This window comes from Mustela lutreola, chromosome 8 (assembly GCF_030435805.1).
Source record: "Mustela lutreola isolate mMusLut2 chromosome 8, mMusLut2.pri, whole genome shotgun sequence".
Lineage (NCBI taxonomy): Eukaryota > Metazoa > Chordata > Mammalia > Carnivora > Mustelidae > Mustela > Mustela lutreola.
In genome coordinates this window covers 100890970-100917543 of record NC_081297.1, presented here as the reverse complement: position 1 = coordinate 100917543, position 26574 = coordinate 100890970, and the positions used below count along the sequence as shown (strand labels likewise).

The window sequence follows — 26574 nt, the reverse complement described above, 5'->3', positions numbered from 1 at the left end:
CTCCAGGGGAGGGGATTTAGGCCTCACCTTTAGAAGGTAAGTGTCAAATAATTGGTGGGCCAAATAAAATAATTGTTTTAAACTACCACAGCCTTTTCTCTGGTTACAGATTTTTCTGTTTTCCACTTGAAAGGCTAATACCCTCAGAAAGTCTTATTCGAGTATAGCCTCAATGCAAGATCCAGCATTTTTGTCATCTAAATAAATTTCAGATGTGAATGAGGCCTCTTGGGTGTAGTTTCTTAAGTATATCCTCTGAGTATATTTCCTTTTGAAGACTTCGGAACTAAAGAGACAAATTGATCTGTACCCACACCCCCAGTATGTGGTGGTTGGACAGGCATAATGTGGTGGTATTTTTTTCCAATAAAATTTCTTAGAACCTTTTTGGATTTCCTGTGGTTCTTCTTGAGGTTCATTCTGGTAGATAAAAGCTACACCGAGAAATGTCTTGGAGTCAGCTTAGAGAAGAGATGGCTTCCTCAAGCTTCTCAGAAGCCCTGCGTTTGAATGGTTTTTCTGAGGTGCAAAATTAGATATTTGTGAGTTTTAACAAAGGATTTTACAATCACATCCTTTGTCTTTGCTCTTGTATTTTAGTATAAGCAGCAAGAGGCCAGCAAGTACCTTCAGTATTTTGTCTGGAAATCTCCTTTAGTTCGAACCCACACCTCGTTAGGTACATTTTCTACTTTCTGTGTTCCCACAGGTGACAGTGTTGCTAATTTTTTTTTGCCAGTACAAAACAAGGATTTTCTTATCTCCAGTTTCCAATAAGGTTTTCCTCACTTTACTCTAAGCTGTGACCCACAGCTTCCTTCTATAAACAGTTTTTTCAAGATTTTTTTAGCTTTTAGCTCAAAGACCTGCCATCTGCCATCCACTGCCTGATTCCAGAGCCTCTTCCGTATTTTAGATTTTTGGTGTGGCAGCACCCTACTTTCAGGTACCAAGGTCTAAATGAGTTTTCTGTTGCTGTGTGACAAATTACCACAAAATATAATGGCTTGAATAAATATCTTTTTTATCAGTTTTTTAAGAGCCAGGCATCTTACTTACTCTAGATTAGGATTTGTCATAGGTTCTAGTCAAAATATAGGGTGGGGCTGAAGTCAACTGAATGATATACTTCCAAGAATTCTCACTCACATCACTATTAGCAACAGACTTTCTTCTCACTGGCTGTTGGCAGGAGACCTCACTTTCCCATTTGGTGGATCTTTCCATAGTACTACTTGAGATTCCTCACAACATTGGCAGCTGGCTTCTCCTGTAGCATTCATTCTCAGTGGGGCCAATAATGGCTGCCAAGAGGGTGAAAACTGGTTCTTGAGGTGGAGAGCAGAAAACCTTCAGATTTTACAATGGTTTGTAGCCTCCTGAAGAATCATGATACATAAACAGATGTACAGTATGTTTGTGCCATTAAAATTTTATTGGAGGACTATTAGGAAAATAATGTCCAGAAGGCTTCTTAGGTACACAGTAAAAAAAGTTGAGAAACAATGCCATAGAGTGAGTCTTCTAAGAAGACTCTTACAATATAATAGTAATAAAGTAATAAAAAAATATTACTTTTTTCTTTCAACTGAGGTATAAAAAATTGCCATTTATGACTTAGTATTAGAAATAATACACATTGTCACTTCTGCCTTATTCTTTTTGTTGGAAGTGAGTCCCTTGAAGGGAGTGTCAAAAACTCCCTTTTAAACTACCATTCCATGTAAAGAAGAACACAGGCATTCCAGGCAGGGGAAGCAGCAAGGGCAAAGGCCCAGACAAAGAAGGAGTTGGCATGCTTGCTGAACAGAGAGGTAGTTAGTGTGGGTGAAGCTAGTGAGGAAAGGAAGGAGTGGTTGGTGTGAGATGCGGTTGGAAAAGTTGTATATCAGGTAGGGCCTTGTAGACCTCAGAGCTTTTAATTTTATTCTAAGTGTTTAAGCAGGGAGTCAAATGACATCGTTCATTTTATAAAAAGATCACTCAGACCACTGTGTGAAGGATGTGGGACAGGAATGGAAGCATGGAGACCATAAGAGGACCGCTTTAGTAGTAGGTGACTGCTCCTACAGCCAACAGGTAGCAGAGACCAACGAGGAGGACCTGTTGTACTTTATGAGTGAAGGCTCAGTAGTTGTGGATAGTTGGAAGAAGGGAGGCAAATCAGAGATGATGCCCCCACAGTTTTGGTGTGGGGAATGTTGGTGCTGGTTACTGATAAGAAGACTGGGAGAAGGATAGATCTGGGTAGAAATGAAGAGCTGCCGTTCTGGCCATGTTAAGTTTGAGTAGAAGAAAAGGGGGCAATTAAAGTAGCAGGGGGAGAGATCAGGGGTCAAAAAAAAAAGAAAGATAATTGCTGTTTGGTTTATATTCTTTTCCTGTCGGCTCTTTTATTTTGCTCTGTGAGCTAAGTATGAATAGCCTGTGCCATGTTTTGTATTAGTTATTCAAAATGGGTGTCCCATGTTGCTTTTCCTTTGGATCTGATTAAAGGTCCTTTTAAGTTTTCATTTTATTTTTTAAAGATTTATTTATTTTAGAAAGAGAGAGAGTGCACATGCCCATGTGCACATGGGGGAATGGGCAGAGGGAGAGGGAGAATCTCAAGTATACTCTTCACTGAGTGCAGAGCCTGCCGGGCTCGATCTCACAATGCTGAGATCGTGACCTGAGCTGAAATCAAGAGTCAGAAGCTTAACCAACTGAGCCACTTAGGCACTGCTAAGGTCCCTTTTAAAAAGTGTCTAGAAATCTAGACACTAGAAATCTATTGGCATAAGGATTATTTTTATGAATATGAATTTATTGGCTTAGCACAATAAGTCTTTTTTAATTTTAAAAAAGATTCTATTTATTTGACACAGAGAGAGCAAGCGCACAAGCAGGGGGAGTGGCAGGCAGAGGGAGCGGGAATAGCAGGCTCACCACTGAGCACAGAGCCTGATGCAGGACTCAATGCCAGGACTCCAGGACTCCAGGACCATGACTTGAACCAAAGGCAGATGCTCAACGTCTGAGCCACCCAGGCACCCTTCTTTAATTAAAAAAAAAAAAAAAAAAAAAAAAAGATTTTAAGTAATCTGCATACCCAGTGTGGGGCTTGAAATTACAACCCCAAGATCAAGAGTCACATTCTCTTGACCTACCAGCCAGGTGCCCCAGCTTAGCACAGGTTTCCTCAAAATGTTTTTTTATTGCAAAAGTAATAAATATTTACTGGTGATATATAAAGAACACAGATTAGCAAAGAACTGAACATGCAAATCATCTTCAGTCATTGTGCTCAGAGAAAACCATTATTAATACCTTAGTGTATATTCTCCCACACTTCCATTATATATGCACTTGTGTGCACACACCCATATCCAAATAAACATTAAATACAGTATTTTGAACTATGGAACAGTTCCAGGAAATGGTAAAAATTAACATTAACTTTCACTGCTTAATTGAGAAAATATATGGAATAGGTTTGAGTTATGTGAGGTATATAATATGGTATCAAAATTAAATGTATGATTTTTTTTTGCAGTCTGGAAAATCCCTTGAGCGAGTAATAATTTGGCCTTTAGTTTAGTAATTAAATTTGCAGAAAGATAGCCCAAATAACATTGTCCACGACAGTAATATGTGCTTTTCTCTGCTCTTGTGAGAAAGGTGGAAATGACCTTCCACAGCATGCAGACATCAGGGCCTTTTTAAGAAAGCAAGTTATAGATCTATGGTGGAAGTTAGCCCTTTTGGTCTCTTTTCTGTCATATACCTACATGTAGGCCAGAATACACATGATAATCAGTGTTACTGTGAGTCTTTGGTTAACTTATATGCTCAGTAAAACCTGTTTAAGACATCAGGAAAAATTGACCGTATATTTTGGAAAAGGTACCAGTGGGAAACATTAATTAAGATTTAATTTGGGGTCATTTTAAGGATTAAATCTTTGGCATTTAGGAAAATTCCTTTATTCTCACAGAATATTTATTACTTGATATTTAGCTGACCTGCCATCAAAGTACTTCATCCTCACTTGGGAAGCCGGGTCTAGTAGGGATTCTTTTCAAAGAGAACTTTTATTGTATGGGCATTGTCATGACAAGCAAGAATCGATGTTTCATCTGGTTTGTTGGGTGAAAGTTATTTAACAATTTTTTTTTAAAGATTTTATTTAAAGATTTTATTTATTTATTTGACAGAGAAAGAGCACAAGTAGGCAGAGTGGCAGGGAGAATCAGTCTTTCTGCTGAGCAAGGAGCCTGGTGTGGGGCTCCATCCCAGGACCTTGGGATCATGGCTCAAGCTGAAGGCAGCTGCTTAACCGATTGAGCCACCTGGGCATCCCCATTCAACAATGTTTTTACTGCCTCTCTAAGCACAGTCGGTGCTCTACAAAAGTTACGTGCCTCCACTATTGTTCTAGAGTAACACAGTCGAGTGGCAAAATTTACCTTTCATAAATTCAATACAAATTATTTAAAAAGCAAATAAAATGTACTGAGCATTGTGTGCCATCCACTTGGCTGGGTGTTTGGGGTACAAAAACGAGTGAGATGTGTTCCCTGTAATTAGGGAGGTTTTTAGTCTTTAGAGTTTAATGAGAGTTAATGGCCAGTAGGCTTATAATTATAAAATGAAGCAATTAGATGTATGTTCAGGGTCTCCTGGGAACAGAAGGAGCATTTAATTCAGACTGGGGAAATGAGAAAGGCTGAATGTTGAAAGATTAGCATCTAAGGGGGTGAGGGGGAAAAGGATGTTATTATCAGTATGTGTACATAGAGGAGGTGGAAAAATGTCTTTTTTTCTAAAATGGTGGTGAGTTGGGTGTTCACCATATTTATATCATCTGTATGGCAGATGACTTTACTAAGTTTTTTAATCGTTAGGCCTTAGAGTTGATTTATGGATGTTAGTAATAAAATACACTGAAGGTAAGAATTTCTTTTGTGTAGAAGAAATTAAGAGGCAGAGGTACTATGTGTGAGAAATAAAAGGAGGTGAGTAAAAGTAAGTTTATATATTATTTGCCTTTTAGGGATAAGTTTTCATTTTGAGGAAGCATTTGTACTGCTTGGAAATTTGGATTTCTTTTTAAAATATATGTCTAATCATATGTCCTCTTTTCCTGGTTTTCAGTCTCAAGATAGATTTGTTATTTAGAAATGTTCTATTTTTAATATTTTTTCTTTGTTGTATGCTGCTGTGTACAAACATGTGTTTTATACTTTTTATTTTGATGAAAACTTTTTTTTTTTTTTTAAAGTAAGCTCTGCGTCTAACAGGAGGTTTGAACAACAACCCTAAGTACAAGAGTCATATGCTCTACTGACTGAGTCAGCTAGGTGCCCCATTGCTGAAAACATTTTCATTATGGGCTATTAATTTTTTTTAAGATTTTACTTATTTATTTGATAGAGAGCACAAGCAGAAGGAACAGTAAGTAGAGGGAGTGGGAGAAGCAGGCTTTCTGCTGAGTGGGGAGCCTGGTGCAGGGCTCTATCTCAGGACCTTGGATCATGACTTGAGCTGAAGGCAGATGCTTAACCCACTGAGCCACCCAGGGCTATTAATTTTTTTTAAACTCACACTTATTTACAATTTGTGATTTCTTTGGAAGTGTTTTTCTTGTTTTTTTTTTTTTTTTGTTGTTGTTGTTGTTGTTGTCTAGTTCAAGTTATAGACTACATTATTTGGATTAGGATTTAAAGATGATATATAAAAGTTTAATGTTTCTAAGAGGAGATTTGATCTTGCTGTTCTATGATAAATGCTTAAGAAAATAATCATGTATAATTATTTTTCTTTTTCAGCCTTTCTAAGAAAAGTCTACAGCATCCTTTCTCTGCAAGTTCTCTTAACTACAGTGACAGCTGCTTTTTTTTTATACTTTGAGTCTATACGGACAGTTGTACATGAAAAGTAAGCTGATGATTCTGAAACCTTTCTAGCTGCTGCTTATGATCAAAAGGCCATATTATACGCAAAGTTTTTTTCTTTTTTCTATTAACTCCTGAGGTTAGAATGTAAAAAAACACTTATTAACTCTTACACAGAAGACTAGTTTTGAGAAAATGTTCTTACAACATGATATTTATCTCTAAACTTTTTACCTTATAGTTTTGTAGGTTTAAACTTTCATCTCCCAGGTAGTAGTAAGAATTTTTACTGTATGCAACTATTTGAAGTTTTATTTATTTATTTGTTTTTTGCTTTTATTACACTTATGCCTAGTCCCCCAAGCCTAAGACTGCTTGAAAAATAAAGGTACTTAATAAATGTATATGTAATTTTTCTTAATGTTGGCTCATGACTAAGATAATTTCACTGAGAAATTTCACTGAGAAAAAGGAGCTTTGTATGGTTCATCCCTAATTTGTTTAGGATCTGACCTCCAAAATAATGATTACCATGGCTAAAAGTTATATAGATTTTGTATATTAAAGGAAAATAAGGAGTGCATATTTTCCTAGAAGTAGACAATTTCTATTATCCCTCCCCCTACAAAAAAAATGCGTTTGCTCTTTGGGCTCAAGTTCTTTAATTTAGATTACAGCTATATAGTAAATGTATATAAAATTTACTTACTGTTTAATAGTTGTTCTTTATTGTTTTTCTGTTAAAAACAGTATGGTAATTGTAAATATTATTCAAATATGATAGAAATTCGTGAAGTAAAAAGGAAAAGTCTTCCTCATTCATTGTGGGCTCTTTTCTTTGTGTTGCTCCCCTCCCCAGCTCACAGTCCTCACATTCCCTGAATGGAGAAATCTTTTTTTTTGACAGTTTAGTGTCATTCTTTCCAGATTTCCTTTTCTTACCTTCACAAACAAAATATTTTATTAAATTGGTTTTTTATTAAAAAATATTTTATTAAATTGCTATTTTATTAAATTTGTTAATATTTATATTATTTTAAAGGTTATTATTTATTAATTTATATTTATATTATAACATTTATTTATATTATTTATTGTTTATTGTTTATTGTTTATTTATTTGACACAGAGAGAGAGAGATCACAAGTAGGCAGGGAGACAGGCAGAGAGAGAAAGGGGGAAGCAGGTTCCCCTCTGAGCAGAGAGCCCGATGTGGGGCTTTTTCCCAGAACCCTGAGATCATGAGCTGAGCTGAAGGCAGAGGCTTAACCCACTGAGCCACTCAGGTGCCCAGACACCCCACTATTTATACTGTTTTTAAACTTAAAAATGCTTTCAATTTTGTCTTTCAGTCCTGCCTTAATTTTGGTGTTTGCCCTTGGATCTTTGAGTTTGATTTTAGTATTGACTGTAAACAGACATAAGCATCCCCTTAACCTGTACCTGCTTTTTGGATTTGTGAGTATTTTGACAATATCTTTTACTTTAGCATTTATTTCTGTATTTTAACTTTATTTATTTAATTGAATGCAAATACATATATAATAGTAGCATAACAAAATTAATGTTTTTAGTAAACAAATATTTTAGGAAATTACAATTAATTTTAGAATTTTTAACATTTGTCAGTTTCAGTGTTTTTTTTTCTGTGAATAATGGTACAGTAGAAAAAAATAGTGAAGTAGGATCTCATGACCTGGCTTTGCCACTTTCTGGTTATGTGACATTTGGCAGGATGTTTAGCCATTCTGTACCTAAGTCTGCTTGTATGTACAATGGACATGTTGAAGTGGATTATCTCTGTGATTCTTGGAACCCCTAATATTCTGTGATTTTCTTGGGAAGAAATTGTAACCTTAGTTTCATAGACCTTAAAGTAAAATCTTTATGATTAATCCCTCAGTGTTACTTTTTATCTTAGTACTCTTTTCTTTTTTTTTTTTTTTTTAATATTTTATTTATTCATTGGACAGACAGAGATCACAAGTAGGCAGAGAAGCAGGCAGAGAGAGGAGGAAGCAGGCTCCCTGCTGAGCAGAGAGCCCAATGCGGGGCTCGATCCCACGACCTTGGGATCATGACCTGAGCTGAAGGCAGAGGCTTAACCCACTGAGCCACCCAGGTGCCTCAGTACTCTGTTCTTTTAAAGAACCTCTTTGCTCAATCAATGTGCTCTACTAATATGTTTTAAAATCACGAGTGGGGAACTTCACTTTAGGTCATGTCTATTTAGATATTTGTGAAAATGAAAACCCAAACCACTGTGTTTAAAAACCCAGTCTGTAATATGACCAGAATAAGTTGGTAAAGCTCAAATTACATGTTTTTTTAAATTATTTTTCTTGTTCTCTTATCCAGTATGACTTTGGATTCTAACCAAAAATTTACTTCAAAATATTTCAAACTAATATTAATAATATTTATAGTCAAATAAGAGTGAAAATGCTATTTACGAGATTCATTTGCTTTAATCTTAAGAAAGATTATGAATTCTGGTAACAAGTTTATATTAATATGATGAAAGAAAAGCTTATGATTTCAGAAATTTCAATTATAGGAAAGATTATTCATTTAAATCTTAGGTTCTTTTGTTTCCTGAGTACTGTTTTGGGGTGGTGGTATGTTTTCCTAGTATTACCTTTTCTCCTGTTCATCCTCTTCTGTTTCTTTTGGATACTTGAGTATGGGGTAGGATTTCTTACCTAAAATCATGTCACAAATACCAAGAATGAGGTTTAATTTTATTTTTCCAGAAAAAAGAAATATTTCTGCCGTCTTTTGCTACCACTTCCCTGACACTGTCAACAACATTATGACAAAATATTGCCTCCACATCCATGTGCAATTTCTAATGCCATTTTTGCTCTAGTTCTGATAGGTTTCTTGATTTCAGGTGGGGAAAGTTAGAAGGAGTGCTTCTACCAAGAGTATGAGTACATAGCCACAGATGTTACTTCTGGATTTGCCTTTATGATATGGTCTATTAAGTAGTTGGTAAAATCTAACTAGAGTAAGCATTTATTAATGTTTTTTTTTTTTTGAGAGAGAGAATGTGTGAGAGTGGGGTGGAGCGCAGAAGGAGAGGGAGAGAATCTCAGGCAGACTCCATGCTCAGCATGGAGCCTGAAGTGAGGCTTGATCTCTGGACCCTGAGCTCATGACCTGAGCTGAAATCAAGACTTGGACGCTTAACTGACTGAGCTACCCAGGCATCCCTAGAATAAGCATTTAAAGCAAAATAAAGGTATGTAGTTAAAGAAAAGCTAGAGGATAAAAATTCAACATCCCTAAATCTTTTATTTGGGATATGAGTTCAGCTACATATGACATGGGTGAAACAAGATGCTTCTCTTTCATGTAAAAGTCTGCATGATTGTGTAGTGAAGTTGTTAGGGGTTCAGGCACCTGCTATGGTTCAAGGACTCCTGAAGCAGTGTATGACATAAGATAGCTCACCGCCATAGCCATATGCCATCCAGTTATTTTTAAAAATGAGAAGAGAAAAGGGAGAGCAAGCCCCTTTGTTTTTGTTTTTTTTTTTTAAGATTTTATTTATTTATTTGATAGAGATCACAAGTAGGCAGAGAGGCAGGTAGAGAGGGGTGGGGGGAAGCAGGCTCCTTGCCGAGCAGAGAGCCTGAGTTGGGGCTCCATTCCAGGACCCTGGGATCATGACCTGAGCTGATGGCAGAGGATTTAACTCACTGAGCCACCCGGGCGCCCCAGCCACTGTGCTTTTAGCACTTGTACCCCTCCCCACGCACATTCTATTGGCTAGAATAAAGTCCTATGACCAGAGGTAGCTAAAAGGAAGACTGAGAAATGTAATGTTTAATCTGAATGCCTATGTGTCCAGGTAAAAGTTCTGTTACTAGGAAAGAAAGAGAATGAACACTGGGAGGCAGTTTCAGGACTGCCACACTAAAGGGCTACATAAATATTTTATTCTTCCTATGTTTATGTGTGAAGTTGGAGTTTTGTGAACGTGCATATCATTTGCAGTTTCATTTTTACTTACACAGAGTGAGAAAAATAGAATTTCCCATACTATTTCTGTATCTTCCTGCTACAAATATAAAAAATCTAGTTAGGGTTTAAAGAGTGATAGGATCACTCTTAGAATCTAAGTCTTCTCACTCAATACACTGAGGTCTCATTTTCATTGTGGTAGGCGTATCATGTGTCCCATGTAATTCACAAGGCTGCTTTGAAGCTAAGGAGAGATCATACATATGGAATCACATGGAACTCTTAGAAATTAGAACATGTACATGACATAGTGTAAATGTTATGTGCATTTATGTAATTTTAGTTTCTTGTTTTTAGACGCTATTCGAAGCTCTGACTGTGGCCTTTGTTGGTAAGTCATAATTTGTGCTTCTGTATGTTACAATAATGTTTCAATGTAGATAAATCTCGAGTTGAAAGGTGTTCAGGACTAAAGCTTAATATCATGGGATATTACATTTCAAATACATAGCAGATGAAGAATTCTTAAAATATATGCAAAATTAAAGGTTTATACTTAGTTCAACTAAGCTTAGAGGAAGTGGAAAAGAACTAGGAAAATAATGAGAATAATATTCATGTGTGTTTATCCATTTATAAAAACAAGACAACTGTAGCTAATCTTTTCCCCCTAATTTAGAGGGATCTCAAAGGAACTGATAAAATATATATATATATATATTTTTTAAATATTTTATTTATTTATTTGACAGAGAGAAATCACAAGTAGATGGAGAGGCAAGCAGAGAGAGAGAGGGAAGCAGGCTCCCTGCTGAGCAGAGAGCCCGATGCGGGACTCGATCCCAGGACCCCGAGATCATGACCTGAGCCGAAGGCAGCGGCTTAACCCACTGAGCCACCCAGGCGCCCCTGATAAAATATATTTTGAGCCATATATCATCAGTACAGAGCCCAGCCTCTCAAATTGCTGCACTGAACTGTGCTTTGTTTTATAGTCTCATATTTCATCAGATGACCCCATAAGAAACTTAGTAATTTCTACTGTATATTTTATGTTAAATTTGTATTTGAAAGGAAGTGTGTGTTAGAGTTGTTTGATGTACCATATGTAATGTCTCAAGTAAAAAATTTCATGATTTATTAAAAATAAAGATTCAGATTGTCTCAAAATGATTAACCTGGGATACAAAAAAGGTTAGAATGAACTGTTAACTGTCAATAATAGTAAGTTGCATGTATCTCAGTTTAATATATTTTTTTCCTTTTGTCATTACTGCTTTTAACCTTTCTGTGCCAGTTTTATTAAATTTATATATTGTTTGGTAATTCACTTATTCCTTTTGTAAAGGAACTGTAATATATGTAATAATAACTATTAAATAGAACTGAAATTTTCAGCATAGAAAGGAAGTGTTATTAATATTTACTTATTAAGGTTACTATCTATTAATGTTATCATCAAGTCCATCTCTGTCCTCCTTGGCTCCCACCATTTGTAAAAGATAAAGGAGAGAGAGCTATTTCAAAGTTATTGGAATTGGGGGTAGAAATACATAGATGGGGTAATCTGAGAACATTGTTTTCCTCATTAATTATAATATCCCTTCTACCTAATCCTACACTTAAATTGTTGACAAGCAAAATAATCTCTTGTTTTTTCATTTCTGCATTCACTTTCCTAATCCTGTCCAGGAATATAGTATTTAGGAATAGAAATTAAACCTTCGCAGATTAAAAATTATTTAAATGGTTTTGGGTTCAAAGCACTTAACTTCCTTTAAAGGGGTTAGGATGTAGCCTCTTTTTAAAATGCTAAGCAGTTCTATTACAATTAAAATAGACACAGTCAATCTAGATGTTCATTCTAAAAATTGAGAAGGGAATTTGGTATGTATTCAAGAAACCCCCAATTATGTATTCATCGTATGCATTTTTGGATGTAAAGCAATTAGTGGTTCATTCCTGTTCTTTGCAGGGTTGGTGAATGGCAACCTTGCCTAGTTTCTTTGATTGGATCGATGAATTGGGTATGCAATTAACCAGATGATTGCTAAAATTGCTGCTACTGCCCAGAAATTCCCAGCCAGTCACAGGACTCAGAGTCATCCCTATTGATATTTAAGTCATAAAGAACAGTCACCACAGATGGTAATAAAATGAAGCAGGGACAGAGATAGATGACAGTCATTCTGTCATATCCCTCAAACTCCAAACATATCCCTCAAACTCCAAACCTGCTGGCTATGTCCTCCCTCTCCAGTCATTTCTTTAGCTTCATAATAATGTGGCTACCTTATTTTGTGTGAATGACTGTTTATTGCAGTATGAGTGTGGTTTTACTCTATCAGTATTAAAGGCTGAATAAGGAATATTTTCATAGTTAATTTTATTCACAAGTAGTACAGGAGCAAGTATAGGATTTCTGTTAAACGCCAGGAAAAAAGCCGTTTTATATAGAGTATGTTTAAATGTATTTTTAATCAGTGTTTTTTTAATTTTACAGTTACTTTCTATGATGTATATATTGTTCTGCAAGCGTTTATACTGACTACTGCTGTATTTCTTGGTTTGACTATGTATACTCTGCAATCTAAGAGAGATTTCAGCAAATTTGGAGCAGGGTAAGTTACATATTCATGGCTATGTTAGATAAATATTTTTAACATTATATTATAGGTCATCTTAAGAGAATGGCTGTACCTTTAGCTTTGGATATTGTCTTTTAAAATGGAAGGTGATGAGGAGCACCTGGGTGGCTTAGTTGGTTAAGTGTACAACTCCTGATTTTTGCTCAGGTCATGATCTCATGGGTTTTGAGATAAATGCCTGGGAGTGGGGCTCTGTGCTCAGTAGGGAGTCTACTTGGGATTCCCTCTCTCCCTCTCCCTTGGCCCTGCCCCCCCACTCGCATTTCTCTCTCTTGTGCACGTGCACTCTCTAATAAGTAAATCTTTAAAAATAAATAAATAAATAAAATGGAGGGTGATGAGAAGACATCTCTCTGAGTACTAACTAAAGCCAGGCTCTATGCTTTTAGAACATACAAGGAGATGGAAGGTGGCTTTGAGTCATTTGCTTCCTCTCTATATTGAAAAGAGAGGGAATGCCCAAAAAAATCTCCCCAGTTTTCTAGAGAGGCTAGGCTTGTATGCTCTATGGAACTTGCCTACATTATGTAGGTCTTTGTTTTAACATAAATGTTACTAAGACCATCCGCTTCTTTGGCAGAAACAGGGTAAATGACCCAGGTGATGGTGATATCTGCATGAACTTTAAAAACTTCTTGACTGGGGTGCCTGGGTGGCTCAGTGGGTTAAAACCTCTGCCTTTGGCTCCAGTCATGATCCCAGGGTCTTGGGATCGAGCCCCACATCCAGCACTCTGCTCAGCAGGGAGCCTGTTTCCTTCTCTCTCTCTCTGTCTGCCTCTCTGCCTACTTGTGATCTCTGTCTGTCAAATAAATAATCTTTAAAAAAAAAACAAAAACTTCTTGACCTATGTAGATTAACCTGTATCCTTCTTAAAACTATTAAATATGAAGGGTGAAGCTTTTTATGTTAGGATAATGATACAGTGTTGCCCTCACCTGGTAAGAATGTATATACTCCGTTCTAAGCTCACAGTGGCTTCCTGTTGACACTTAGTCAACATCTTCTGTTTTTTTTTTTCCTGTTACAACACTAAAAATTTACAAAAGCTCTTGCAAAACATTTTTTGTCCCCTTTTCCCCCTGGTAATCCAGATTACCAGAAATCTTTATTGCGATAAAGTATAAGTGGTCAGCCAACACTAACAATTGTGCAAGATGCTTAACTAGTTATATTAGAATGAAGTGTGATGTCGGGAGAGTCAGCAGTTTTTTTACTTCCTGCTTTTCGTGTTTTGGAGGAGATACACGTTTATGTGGTATATATGATGGAAGATTTGCTGTTTGCTTCTTCCCATCCATTCTAGTATAGTTTCTAGAAATCCCATTCTAATAAACAATCTTGCCCATATTTCAGTCTCTTCATAATAATATTGTTTTTACTTGGGGCACCTGGGTGGCTCAGTGGGTTAAGCCTCTGCCTTCGGCTCAGGTCATGATCCCAGGGTCATGGGATCAAGCCCCACATCGGGCTCTCTGCTCAGCAGGGAGCCTGCTTCCCTCTCTCTCTGCCTGCCTCTCTGCCTACTTGTGATCTCCGTCTGTTAAATAAATAAATAAAATCTTAATAATAATAATATTCTTTCTTCTTATTTCAGCTGAAACTTGATTCCTCCTTGAGAACACTGTTCTCTAGCTCCTTATTCTCCCCCACCCCGTATAGTTTCAGGTGGGGCGTTAGTATTGAAAACTGCACCAGTCTCCTTGTGCTTTCATTATTTCCTTGGCATGCTGGAAATTCAATGCTTTAAGGTTTATGTTTTAACATTTGAGTATCTGGGTATACATTTCCCAATCTTCCCCATTATTGCCACTGATTCCCTTTGTTCAAGCCTCCCTCTTTTTTTTTTTTTTTTAAATTTTAATTTTAAGTAACCTCTGCACCCAGTATGGGGTTCGAACTCTCAACCCAAGATCAAGAGTCTCAGGCTTTTCCACTGAGCCAGCCAGGCGCCCTAGCCCATCCTCATTCTTTAAAGACTTTAGCATCAAACTACATGTGAGGCTCATCTGTCACCTTGGCTTCTCAGTGTGTCTGGAGCTCTTCTTGAGCAACTTTTCATTTCCCTGCCATGACTCAGTGCCACTAGAGATTGTTGCGCTGAAGAAATCTTAAATGCCAGTCACTGACTTTCTTTCTTACGCCTTCTACTAGCTCTCTCATTTCTTTGTGCCCACAATACCTCTCTGTTGTGCTTGTTCCTTAAGAGCTGCTATTGCTGTGATCAACTTCTTCCTCAGACCCGGTGGTCCCCTGTCTTGTGCAGACATCCAGAGAGTAGGGTAAAACCTCAGATAAATAGTTACTAGTACCACCTTCCCCACACTCCTTGGTGCAGTTTATGTATGAAAAAGTAAGTCCTGGGGGCACCTGGGTGGCTCAGTGGGTTAAAGCCTCTGCCTTCGGCTCTGGTCATGGTTCCAGAGTCCTGGAATCGAGCCCCGCATCGGGCTCTCTGCTCAGCGGGGAGCCTGCTTCCCCCCTTTCTCTCTGCCTGCCTCTCTGCCTACTTGTGATCTCTGTCTTTCAAATAAAATCTAAAAAAATAAAATAAAATAAAAATAAAAAGTAAGTCCTGTAAGTAAGTAAGTCCAAGTAAGTCCTGAGTCCATTTTAATCCTGAAGGATCTATACTATGTGGTGGCATGATACTTCATTCTAAGTAGGTATTCCAGATGTATCCAGAGAAATTTTGTGGCTGTTCCAGCATGAGAATTGACAGCTGGAACCTCACTATGCCCTCAGTTCGCCGTGTGTGACTACAATACTATGTATACTTAATTTCTGATTTTATTTTTGTGTTGTTAAATAACATATTTTACTTATTATCAGTCCCGTAATATTTAGTGTGAGATTCATTTTGTGGTACTTGGTAAATGTTTTTTGAAGAGAATCATATATTGTGCTGCTGTTGGACAAGTGATGAACGTCAATCATGTCAAGTTGGTCGATAGGATTGTTTAAGTGCCCTGCACAGTTCGTAATCCCTGCATGCTCATTGTGTCAGTTAATGTCAAAGCAATATTGAAATTTCCAACTACAATTACGGATTTAGAGTATGATTCTCTTACCATTTCTGTAAGTTTTGCTTCATATTATTTTGAAGTTCTGTTTTTAGATGCATAAACATTTAGGATTGTTATGTCCTTTTGATGACTCCTTTGTCATTTTGAAGTAGTTGTCTCTGTTAATGTTTTTGCCCTGAAACTTACTTTATTAATACAGCTACTCTAGCTTTCTTTTGATTGCATTAACATGGTATATCATTTTCCAGCCTTTTATTTTTAGCTTCTTTGTAGCTTTATGGTTTTCTTCTAGGGAGAATATGGTTGGCTCTTGCTTTTTTTTTTTTTCTTATCCAGTCTGGTCATCTCTGCTCTTAGAATGTTTTGACCACTGACATTTTTTTTTTTTTAAAGATTTTATTTATTTACTTGAGAGAGAGACAGTGAGAGAGAGCATGAATGAGGAGAAGGTCAGAGAGAGAAGCAGACTCCCCATGGAGCTGGGAGCCCGATGCGGGACACGATCCCGGGACTCCAGGATCATGACCTGAGCCGAAGGCAGTCGTCCAACCAACTGAGCCACCCAGGCGTCCCTGACCACTGACATTTAATGTTATTATTGACCTGGTTGGATTTAAGCCTCCGATCTTGCCGTTATGTTTCTTTCTGTATGTCCCATCTGTTCTTTGTACCTCTTTTCCTCTCTTTGGATTATTTGATTTGATTTATCTCCTTTATTAGTCATTAGCTATAGCTTTTTTAAATAAGTATTACTCTAGGTTATACTGTATACTGTAAACAGTATACTGCTTGCCTGCCTGCCTGTCTGCCTGCCTGCCTTCCTTCCTTTCTTCTTCTTACTCCAGATTTTTAAAGCTTTTTTATTTAAACGGTCTCTACAACATGGGGCTCGAACTTATGAGTTGCATGCTTGATGGACTGAGCCAACCAGCTGCCCCTACAGGGGCTGTGTGTGAGTGTGTGTGTGTGTGTATGTGTATTTTTTTACATATATATATATATATATATATATTTTAATGTATTTTATATTTATACACACACACACACACACACATATATAGGGTACCTGGGTGGCTCAGTCATTAAGCATCTGCCTTTGGCTCAGGTCATGGTCATGGGGTCCTGGGATTGAGCCCTACATTGGGCTCCCTGCTCAGTGGGAAGACTGCTTCTCCCTCTCCCACTCCCCCTGCTTCTGTTCCCTCTCTCTCTGTGTCTGTCTCTCTCAAATAAATAAAATCTTTAAAAAATACATATATAAATGTAAGATTTTATTTATCTGTCAGAGAGAGAGAGAGCATAAGTAGAGGGATGTGCAGGCAGAGGGAGAAGCAGGCTCCCTGCTGAGCAGGGAACCAGATGCAGAACTCAATCCCAAGACCTTAGGATCATAACCTGAGCCAAAGGCACATGCTTAATTGACTAAGCCACCCAGGCATCCCTATATATCTTTAGATCACCATAGTCTACCTGTAAATAATATATACCATTTCCTGTAGAGCATAGTTACATCTCCTCTCCCCTACCTTTGTGCTATTGTGGCTATGACTTTTAGTTTCACATATATTATACACCTCATAATATTATTTTTGTTCTAAACATTAAATTATCTTTTTTTTATTTTTAAAGATTTTATTTATTTATTTGATAGAGATAACAAGTAGGCAGAAAGACAGGCAGAGAGAGATGGGGGGAGCAGGTTCCCTGCTGAGCAGAGAGCCCAATGTGGGGCTCGATCCTAGGACCCCGGGATCATGACCTGAGCCGAAGGCAGAGGCTTTAACCCACTGAGCCACACAGATGCCCACATTAAATTATCTTTTAATGAGATTAAAAAATAGTTGAAGACTTTTATGTTCACCCACTACTTTGTCATTTCTGTTCTCCATTTCTTTGTGTCAATCCACATTTCCATCTTGTATTTCCTTCTGCCCAAACGATTTCCTTTTAATGTTTATTTTATTTTGAAAAGATTTTATTTATGTATTTATTTTAGAGTGGGGCAGAGCACACATGCACATAAGTGGGGGCGGGGGTGGGAGGGGCAGAGGAAGAGGGAAAGATAGAATCTTAAGCAGGCTCCATCCCAGTGAGGAGCCTGATGGGAAACTTGATCTCCTAACCCTGAGGTCATCACAACATCAGCTGAAACCAAGAGTCAGTCGCTTACCAACTAAGCCACCCAGGTGCCCCCTTTTAATATTTCTTATAGTGCTGGGTGGTGTCTTGATCTCAGCTTTTGCATGTCCGAAAAAAATCTTTATTTCAACTTTGTTTTTTGAATTTGTTATTTTTGCTGAGTGTAGGATTCTAGGTCTTTTGTTGTTGTTGTTGTTGTTGTTGTTTATTTTTCTGTTTTTAGTATTTTAAAGATGCCATTCCGTAGTATTCTGGTTTATATATTTTCTAACAAGAAGTCTTTTATCTTTATCTTTGTTCTTTGTACACCGTATCTTTTATCCTCCAGCCACCTTTTATATTTTCTAAGTAATTTGATTAACATTTTTAGTAGTTTGATTATCATATTCCTCGGTGTGGTTTTTTCATGTTTCTTCTGGCCCTTGGATTTATCAGTTTAAAGTTTTCACCAATAGAATTGTTTCTTCAAACATTTTTATGTACCCCTTCATTCTCCTCTCTATTGAGACTTCACCATATATGTTAGACTTCTTGATGTTGTCCTGTGGTTCATGGGATGCTCAGTTTATCCCCCCCACCACCACCCAGTTTTCTCTCTGGGATTCATTTTGGTCAATGTCTGTTGCTGTTTTCAGTTTGATAATCTTTTCTTTTTCAGCATCTATAAGTCCAACCAGAATATTTTTCTTTTGACATATTTTTCATTTGTGGAAATTTAATTTGTGTCTTTTAAAAATATATGTCTTCCATTTTTCTTCTCATGATGATGCTTTCCTCTACCTTCCTGAATATACAGAATATATTTTTTTAATGTCATTGTTTACTAATTCTATCATTGTGTCATTTCTGAATTTGTTTCTATTTACTAATATTTCTTGTTGTTATAGGTCATATTTCCTTGTTCTTTTGCATGCCTTATGATGTTTTATTAGATGCTGGTCATTGTAAATTTTATATTGTTGGATAGTGAGTTTTTTTGTTTTCCTTTAAATATGTTGGTTTTACTCTTCTAGAAAGCTGTTACGTTTCTTGGAAACTGTCTGAACCTTTTGACACTTGCTTTTACACACTTTGTTAGGTGGGTCCAGAACAACATTTAGGTGAGAGCTAATCGCTAATCTGGCCACTCTCTTGAGACAGTAACTTTCTAAGAATTATTCAAAGCCCCATGTCTTAGGAAGTCTTTCCACTTTGGCTGGGGTGAACATGAACTATTTCTGGCCCTGTATGAGCTTTGAGGATTGTTCTGCCTGCTTCTCCACGGTGTTTCTTCCTGCAGGCTTTGTCACTTCTTCATATGTATGCATTAATCTGTGCTCAGCTAACGACTTGAAAAGAATTCTCTACATATCACCAGAGCTAGCTAGCTCTCTTTCTAGCTTTCCCCTTTCTGGAACTTTGCTCCACAAATTCTAGCCCCCGTGGCCTCTCTGACCTCTGAATTCTCACCATCTCAATTCAGGGAGACTGTGGGGCTTCATATGGGTTCTCATGGTCTGGAAACACTTTGTAGCTGGGTCAGGTGCAGAGCTTACCTTCCTTGCTTCCCTTATCTCGGGAATTACTGTACTGTGCTGCCTGCTGTTCAGTCATATGTTTTGTGTGGTTTTTATGTAAGGAGGGAGGGTAAATTTGACTCCAGTACTTCCTTGTGGTCTGAAGCAGCAGGTGTGTGTTTGGGCTTCTAAGACATATTTGATAACAAAGGTCTGATTGCGTAGGTGTCCTTTGTCATATATTTATACTTTATATTATAATAACTATACATTATATATAATATATATGAGTGGTAACTCATTATACCAGTGGCAAATTTATTATTTGTGTATATTAATTTCCATAATACATTAAAATAAAATAGGGAGTACATCGGGTACTTTAACAGATATGCATGTTCACAAACTAATTTGCTATTGTTATTGGTTTAAAAATGCAGTTATCTTTCATTTGTTCATGTATATATTTTCTAGAAGTCTTGCAGGTCCTTGTCTTAAAATGTTTCTAGTGTTATTTCTGCTTATATCAATATTTTCTTTGTATTCCAGTCAAAAACTTTAAAAATGGTACTTTCAATTAGTTTTGTTCACCATAAAAACAAATGTTGAGCGGATGGCTGTTTTTTAAGTTTCTGAGTATTTGTAGTATTCATTGTATGTTTATGAACTCTTATATTTTACTTATTCTTTGGCAAATACCAGGATGGATTTATTTTTTCAGTAAATGTTATATCCATTTACATAGCTTGTAAAGGAACAATATTCTAAATTACTAATATTTTGTTTTTATAGACTGTTTGCTGTTTTATGGATTTTGTGCTTGTCAGGAATCTTGAAGGTAAGTTGTTTTAAATTGGTAACTTGAACTATATAATTCTGGCCATGTCACTATAAATAATTTCAAAAACTGTAAGAGGTACTCTTATGCTAGGACACTTAGTTATGATTATCTGGAACATTTTTATATAGAATTGTGAAATTCTATATAAAGATTTATGATTTAAAGAATTGTGAAATTCTGTATAAATTGTGAAAAATAATCTTAAAAACATCAAAATCTTATGTTAATATTATTGATTGAGAGAAAGATAAACATGTGACTTAAATTACAAAGAAAGAGGCCCCCACTTGTAATTACTGTTGTATGTGGCACATAAAATTCTGAAAAAGAAATATATTTTTAAATAATTTATATTTGGAATGCTGCTGTTCAAAGTTGTGGGTAATGGCATAGAAAGGATGTAATGAATTCATCCATTCATCTTTACATCCAACAGAAATGAGGATGAACCTGCCTTGTCGTTTTCTGCTTTTTAACATTTGCATTTCAAACTGTAAAGCATTATTAAATATGTATATAGTTATATGTAACTCAAGAACAAGTAACTTAAGTATTCTTAATAGCGTTCTTAAATATAAACTTACTAATCTCTTGCCTGTAGTTATTTTTCTATAGTCAAACAATGGAATTGGTCTTGGCTGCTATGGGAGCCCTTCTTTTCTGTGGATTCATCATCTATGACACACACTCATTGATGCATAGGCTGTCACCTGAAGAGTATGTATTAGCTGCCATCAGCCTCTACTTGGATGTCATCAACCTCTTCATGCATGTGTTGCGGTTTTTGGAAGCAATTAATAAAAAGTGATTGAAAGCAGTATGTGGAAACTGATTAATTAATAAAGGTTGAGATAAAACTAACTATTAAATACTTCTGTGACTTTCTTCGTATGCTATGTACTTCTGAGCTATTATATAGTATAGTAGTAGTATCTGTATTACTGTTGTATAAAAGGGATTATAATAATTCTGATTATGTGTAATATATTAAATATGTGATACAATTACTAGATTATATACTAATAATATAAATCTTACTATTCTTTATGGTGTCTTATTTCTGAATCCTTGATTTGTATTTTCAGGAGATAATCAAAATTCTGTTTTTCAGTTTTTTCAATCCAAAATTTGCCATATATAGATTGTTTATCTGCAATTGAAAAATAATTTCCTGGGTAGATTAGAATGTCAGTTTATCTGTGTCTAGTGATTTTATCTAAATTTTTCCTTAATTAATGTTAGATTTGATTTTGATTTAAAAGTACTGGGGTTCTTACCATTAGAAAGTATATGGGGTGCCTGGGTGGCTCAGTGGGTTAAGTCTCTGCCTTCGGCTCAGGTCATGGTCTCAAGGTCCTGGGATCGAGCCCTGCATCGGGCTCTCTGCTCAGCAGGGAGCCTGCTTCCCCCCTCTCTCTCTGCCTGCCTCTCTGCCTCGTTGTGATCTCTCTCTCTGTCAAATAAATAAATAAAATCCTTAAAAAAAATTATAAATTTCTTTCTACTAGAAGATTTTGATCTTATTTATTAGAGAGGAAAACGTATAAAAGATAAATTCCATTGACTTATTCAGCATTATATTAAAATGTGATTGACATTTCTTTATAAAATGATGTATTAAAAGTGCGACATCTTCTTGAAAGTCAGATATTTTGATATAAAATTGACTTTGTTAGTTTTTTTAAACTACAGGTTCTGTATAGAAATTATAGCAGTGTACCAGTGGCCAAGCAAACTTTCATGAATTCCTTCACTGTATTAATTTGCTAGGCTGCCATTAACAAAGTACTACATACTGGGTGGCTTCAACAGAAATTTATTTTCTCCCAGTTCTGGAAGCTAGAAGTCCGAGATCATGGTTTGGTTTCTTCTGAGATCTCTCTCTTGGCTGGTAGATGGTCATCTTCTCCATGTGTTTTTATATGGTTTTCTCTCTGTACTTGTCTGTGTCCAAATTTCCTCTTCTTTTTTTTTTTTTTTTTTTTTTTTTTTAGTTTTTGAACTTTTATTTTTTTATTTTTTATAAACATATATCAAATTTCCTCTTCTTAAAAGGACACAAGTCATTTTAGATTAGGCCCTACCCTAATGACATCATTTTACCTTAATTACTTATTTAAATACCCTGTCTCCAAAAACGGACACATTCTGAGATACTAGAGGTTAGGACCTTTTAACAGTCTGAATGTTTGTTGTCTTTTCCCTTGCCCCCTCACCAGTTCACATGTTGAAACTTAATGACAGTGTAGAAGTATGAGGAGGTAGGTCATCTGGGTCATGCCTAGGTCCTGAGGATGGAGCTTTCATGAATGGGATTTGTGCTCTTATAGAAGTGACCCCACAGAGATCCCTCACCCTTCATGTCACATGAGGTAACAGTAAAAAGACACAGTCTTCAAACCAGGGAAAGGGCCTTTAGTCACTGAATCTGCCAGCACCTTGATCTTGGACTTCCTAGCCTCCAGAACTGTGAGAAATAAATTTCTGCTGTTTATAACTAGCTCTAGTATTTTGTAGTGGCAGCCCAAATGACTTAAGACAGACTTCATCATCTGAATTTTGGGGACCACAACTCGGTCCATAACACTCACTAAGCATCATTCTCCAGCTATTAAGTTGAAGTAAATTAATAATAGAGATTTAGCCTTTGGTGAATTTTAGATGCAAATTTGGCTCCATCATTATCAATTAATTGTTGAATCCTCAGTTGCATGGTGTTATACTCAAGTTTAACATAGCATAGTGGGTAAGAGCATTTAAATTGGAATCCTTGCTGTGCAACCAACTGGTGATGTGACTTTTGGCAAGTTACTTATCCTTTCTTAGGTCTTTTGCCTCATCTTTATAATGAGAATCATAATACCTGCCTTACTGGACTACTGTAAGGAATAATTGAGATGGATGTGTCATATAAACTAAGTGCTTAATGTCAGCTACTGTTAATTCTTATAGGCAGTCCAAAAGCAGAATGCATTGAATTGTGACTAAAGATAGTAAATAAGCAAATGCATATTTGACATTTAAAAAATGTAAAACAATGCCATTCTTTTTCATTAATTTTTTTTTTTTTTGGTTTGGAAAATAGGTTTTTTTTTAAACAAAAATAATTTAGACATGTAATTCAGTTATCTTTTTAAAGGAGTTAAATTTTAAAAATTGTTTCAATTTCTGATATGACAAATGATGAATTTCTAAGACTGTAAAGAGATCACAAGACCAAGAAGTTTGAAAACCACTGATGCAGATTATTATATTCGGTCAGTGAAACATAATTATTTGTACTTTATCCTGTTGAAGAATTTTATGGGGTTCCTTCTTTTTTACTGGCAAAATCAGTGCTGCTGTGTTTGTCCCTATATGTCACAGTGTGCACAGATACTAGTTTGCCTAGACGGGGATATACCTAAGAGCGGAATTGCTGGATAAAGGGTACATACAACTTCAATTTCTAATAAAAAGTAAAGGTGAAAATATGCAAACTCCAGAAATATATTAAAAAGTGGAATTAGCAGGACTTGGACAGAGTGATCAACTCCACACGCAAGGTACAAAGTATAGCCAGAAGTAGGAGGAAGACAGAGCAGTGCTGAGAACTGTTTGTACGGAATGTAATTTTGCGAAAGGTGCAGTAGACTCTGCTTGGCTGCCTACATGTTTTCCTGCAGTCTTCTCCACACCACACTTTGATCCACTTGATGCACTTTGGGAGATTTGTAGTGTCAGCAGCCAGCTGTGGGCCTTTTTGGAACAGTTGGGAATTTTGCTTATTCATCTTTTTTTTTGTATTATAATTTTATTTTCATTGAAACATTTACAATATACCTTTTACATTAATTTTTTAAGGGAAAACAGGACAAAACCTAGGATTTAGAAGCAATCAAGATCAATGAGAGCCTGCTTATGTGTATTTTCAGCAGTATCATGAAGTTAGAGGGATAACTGCTTAAAAGGGCTGTGTATGGAATGACATCAATAGTCAAATGTAACACATAGTGAAAATAAGGATATTTTAGTCCATTAAAATTTACTGGCTGTTTTTGAAGAGCAGTTTCCATGTCATGGTAGAAGATTCCAGATTGCAATGAATAACTGGATCCAAAATAAAGGAGAAAATGTGTACATAATATATTCAATAAAATGGATTATGAAGAAAATGGAGGCATATAGGTAATTAGTAAAAAGTGGAATACAGGGAGTACTCTAGAGTTTTTGTTTTCAAATTTTTTTGTTCTTTTTGGTATTTTTGTTGTTCTGTTTTATTTTATTATATAAAGGAATTGAATGTGTTTGGAGAAGAAATCAGTGGAGACAGTTGAAGAAATTGATAGATGCAGAAGGAGCAATGATGAAATATCCAAAAGAGAAGGAATGAGATGACATGTAGACTAAAGAGTCCTAAACTTCAACCTGGATCCCTGGGTTGTCTTACTAAAATGTATTCAGTAAGTCTGGAGTGCAACCTGACATTCTGCATTTCTAACAAGCTCCCAAGTGGTGCTGATACCACTATTCTGTAGATCTCAGATTAGCAAGAATCTAGACTACTGGTTCTCAAACTTGTTGGACACTGGAATCCCCTGTAGAACTTTAAAAAAATCCCTAAGCTTCACCCACAGATACTTGATTTCATTACTTGAGGTGAGGTCTGACAGTTGGATTTTCTAAAATGGCTCAGGTGATTACAAAGTGAAGCAGAGTCTGAGAACTACTGATCTAGGCCACAGATAATGAGACAGGAAAACACTACTTTCTCTGTGAGAAGAAAAAGGTAAGACCAGTCCAGATACAGGTACCAGTGAGTACAGGAGGGAAGAGCAGGTTGATGACAGAGTGTGTTTTTTATCAAAGTAATAAACATACAATTAGAAAAAAAAAAAGTGCTATTCCCTCTATAATAAGAAATAGATTGGGGCGCCTGGGTGGCTCAGTGGATTAAGCCGCTGCCTTCAGCTCAGGTCATGATCCCAGGGTCCTGGGATCGAGCCCCGCATGGGCTCTCTGCTCTGCGGGGAGCCTGCTTCCTCCTCTCTCTCTGCCTGCCTCTTGCCGACTTGTGATCTCTGTCAAATAAATAAATAAAGTAAATCTTAAAAAAAAAAAAAATAGCTGTGCAGGCCCTGACATACCACCCATCCTCAATTCTCTTTTCCCAGAGAGGTATGTTCATCTTTGCAGAGCTTTGCCTTGAAGTCCCCACCACCTATATGTCCACAACCTAGACATCATGGGGTCACCAGCTGAATCCCAGGAAGCCTTTGTAGTCCTCACTGAGTGATTATGGGGTCACCAGCTGAATCCCAGGAAGCCTTTGTAGTCCTCACTGAGTGATTATTCAGATTGGGCGTTCCATGGGCCCTACTGACTGGTGCTTGCTGTGTAGCAACCAGTGTGCTTCCAGTCAGGCTCTCCACTGTGCCTGGGGTCCCAGGGGATTTTTCCCGCTGGAGCTCTGAGTGACTCTTAAGCCTCGACCCTCCCTCAGGGGCTAAAGATTCCTGAAACCCGTAGTTGAGTTTCAGTCATCTTTGTATAACCAACATAGAGCCTATCACAGAATGCATACTCATGTAGGAATGAGGGAATGAATTAAAGATTTTCAAATATACTGACTGTGGTTTTGCAATACGAGTGAGGTTTGGTGGGGTGGAGTTGGGAGCCGAGGACCAAGAAAGAATTATTGAGACGTCTTTGGTACAAAACGGTGGTTTTATTAAAGCACCGGGACAGGACCTGTGTGCAGAAAGAGCTGCTGCACCACACAATGTCTTGAGCGTATATACTCCGGACTGGGGGTAGTAAGGAAAAGGGAGGTTTCAAAACAACTTTGATATGCTAAAGAGGACGGACCTCCAAAGTACCCACAATATAACAACGTCTTGACATTGTCGGTTAAGGTTCTGTTCCCTCTAGCAAGGTATTAACACTAATGTTAATGTTAATAACATTTGGGAAATTCCTGGAAGAATGTCACACGTTTCCCATCTAGGAGTGGAGGTGAGATTGCAGGGTGTCGGCTTAGGCTTTGTCCTCAACTTGCCCTCTGTTTCCTGATCAGTTTTTTTTTTTTTTTTTTTTTTAAGATTTTATTTATTTATTTGACAGAGAGAGATCACAAGTAGAGAGGCAGGCAGAGAGAGAGAGAGGGAAGCAGGCTCCCTGCTGAGCAGAGAGCCCGATGCGGGCCTCGATCCCAGGACCCTGAGATCATGACCTGAGCCAAAGGCAGCGGCTTAACCCACTGAGCCACCCAGGCGCCCTCCTGATCAGTTTTGACAAATGGCACATTCCTGAGATCATCACCCAAGATGGGAAAATTTAAGGGCTTCAAGCAAAAGAGATTTCAATAACGCTTCTCGAAAAACACGTTATCTGACCCAGTACCTGCTCAGCGAAGGTCCGCTCTGAGTTCACTCTTGGGCAGGCAGGGTCACCTGGCCAGGATCGCTGTTGGGGTCCGAGCTAACTCGCTCACGCCCAGCCTCCACCGCTATTTTACGCATTGTCCAAATGCCCCTTGGAAACCCACAAGGGAGGAGCCAAGCTCCAGAGTCGCCCGCCCATCAAAGGAAGTACGCGAGC

General features: G+C 37.1%; 1 protein-coding gene and 1 long non-coding RNA gene across 2 annotated transcripts in view; one reads left to right on the top strand and one right to left on the bottom strand.

Moving 5' to 3' along the window:
• The window catches only part of TMBIM4 (transmembrane BAX inhibitor motif containing 4), a 29030-nt gene extending 8174 nt beyond the window's left edge, over positions 1–20856 (top strand). Inside the window, exons 2-7 of the mRNA XM_059186247.1 lie at positions 5811–5919; positions 7229–7334; positions 10203–10236; positions 12349–12466; positions 19947–19992; positions 20597–20856. Coding sequence (XP_059042230.1) covers positions 5811–5919; positions 7229–7334; positions 10203–10236; positions 12349–12466; positions 19947–19992; positions 20597–20803 — 620 coding nt within the window. The 3' untranslated portion in view covers positions 20804–20856. The remainder of the gene's footprint in view (positions 1–5810; positions 5920–7228; positions 7335–10202; positions 10237–12348; positions 12467–19946; positions 19993–20596) is intronic.
• Positions 542–26562, bottom strand: LOC131839114 (uncharacterized). The gene is made up of 3 exons (XR_009356798.1): positions 26377–26562; positions 8515–8578; positions 542–3037 (listed from the first exon to the last, which is right to left on the bottom strand). It is a non-coding gene; the product is annotated as an uncharacterized LOC131839114 (long non-coding RNA).
• Positions 26563–26574: the final 12 nt, after the last annotated feature.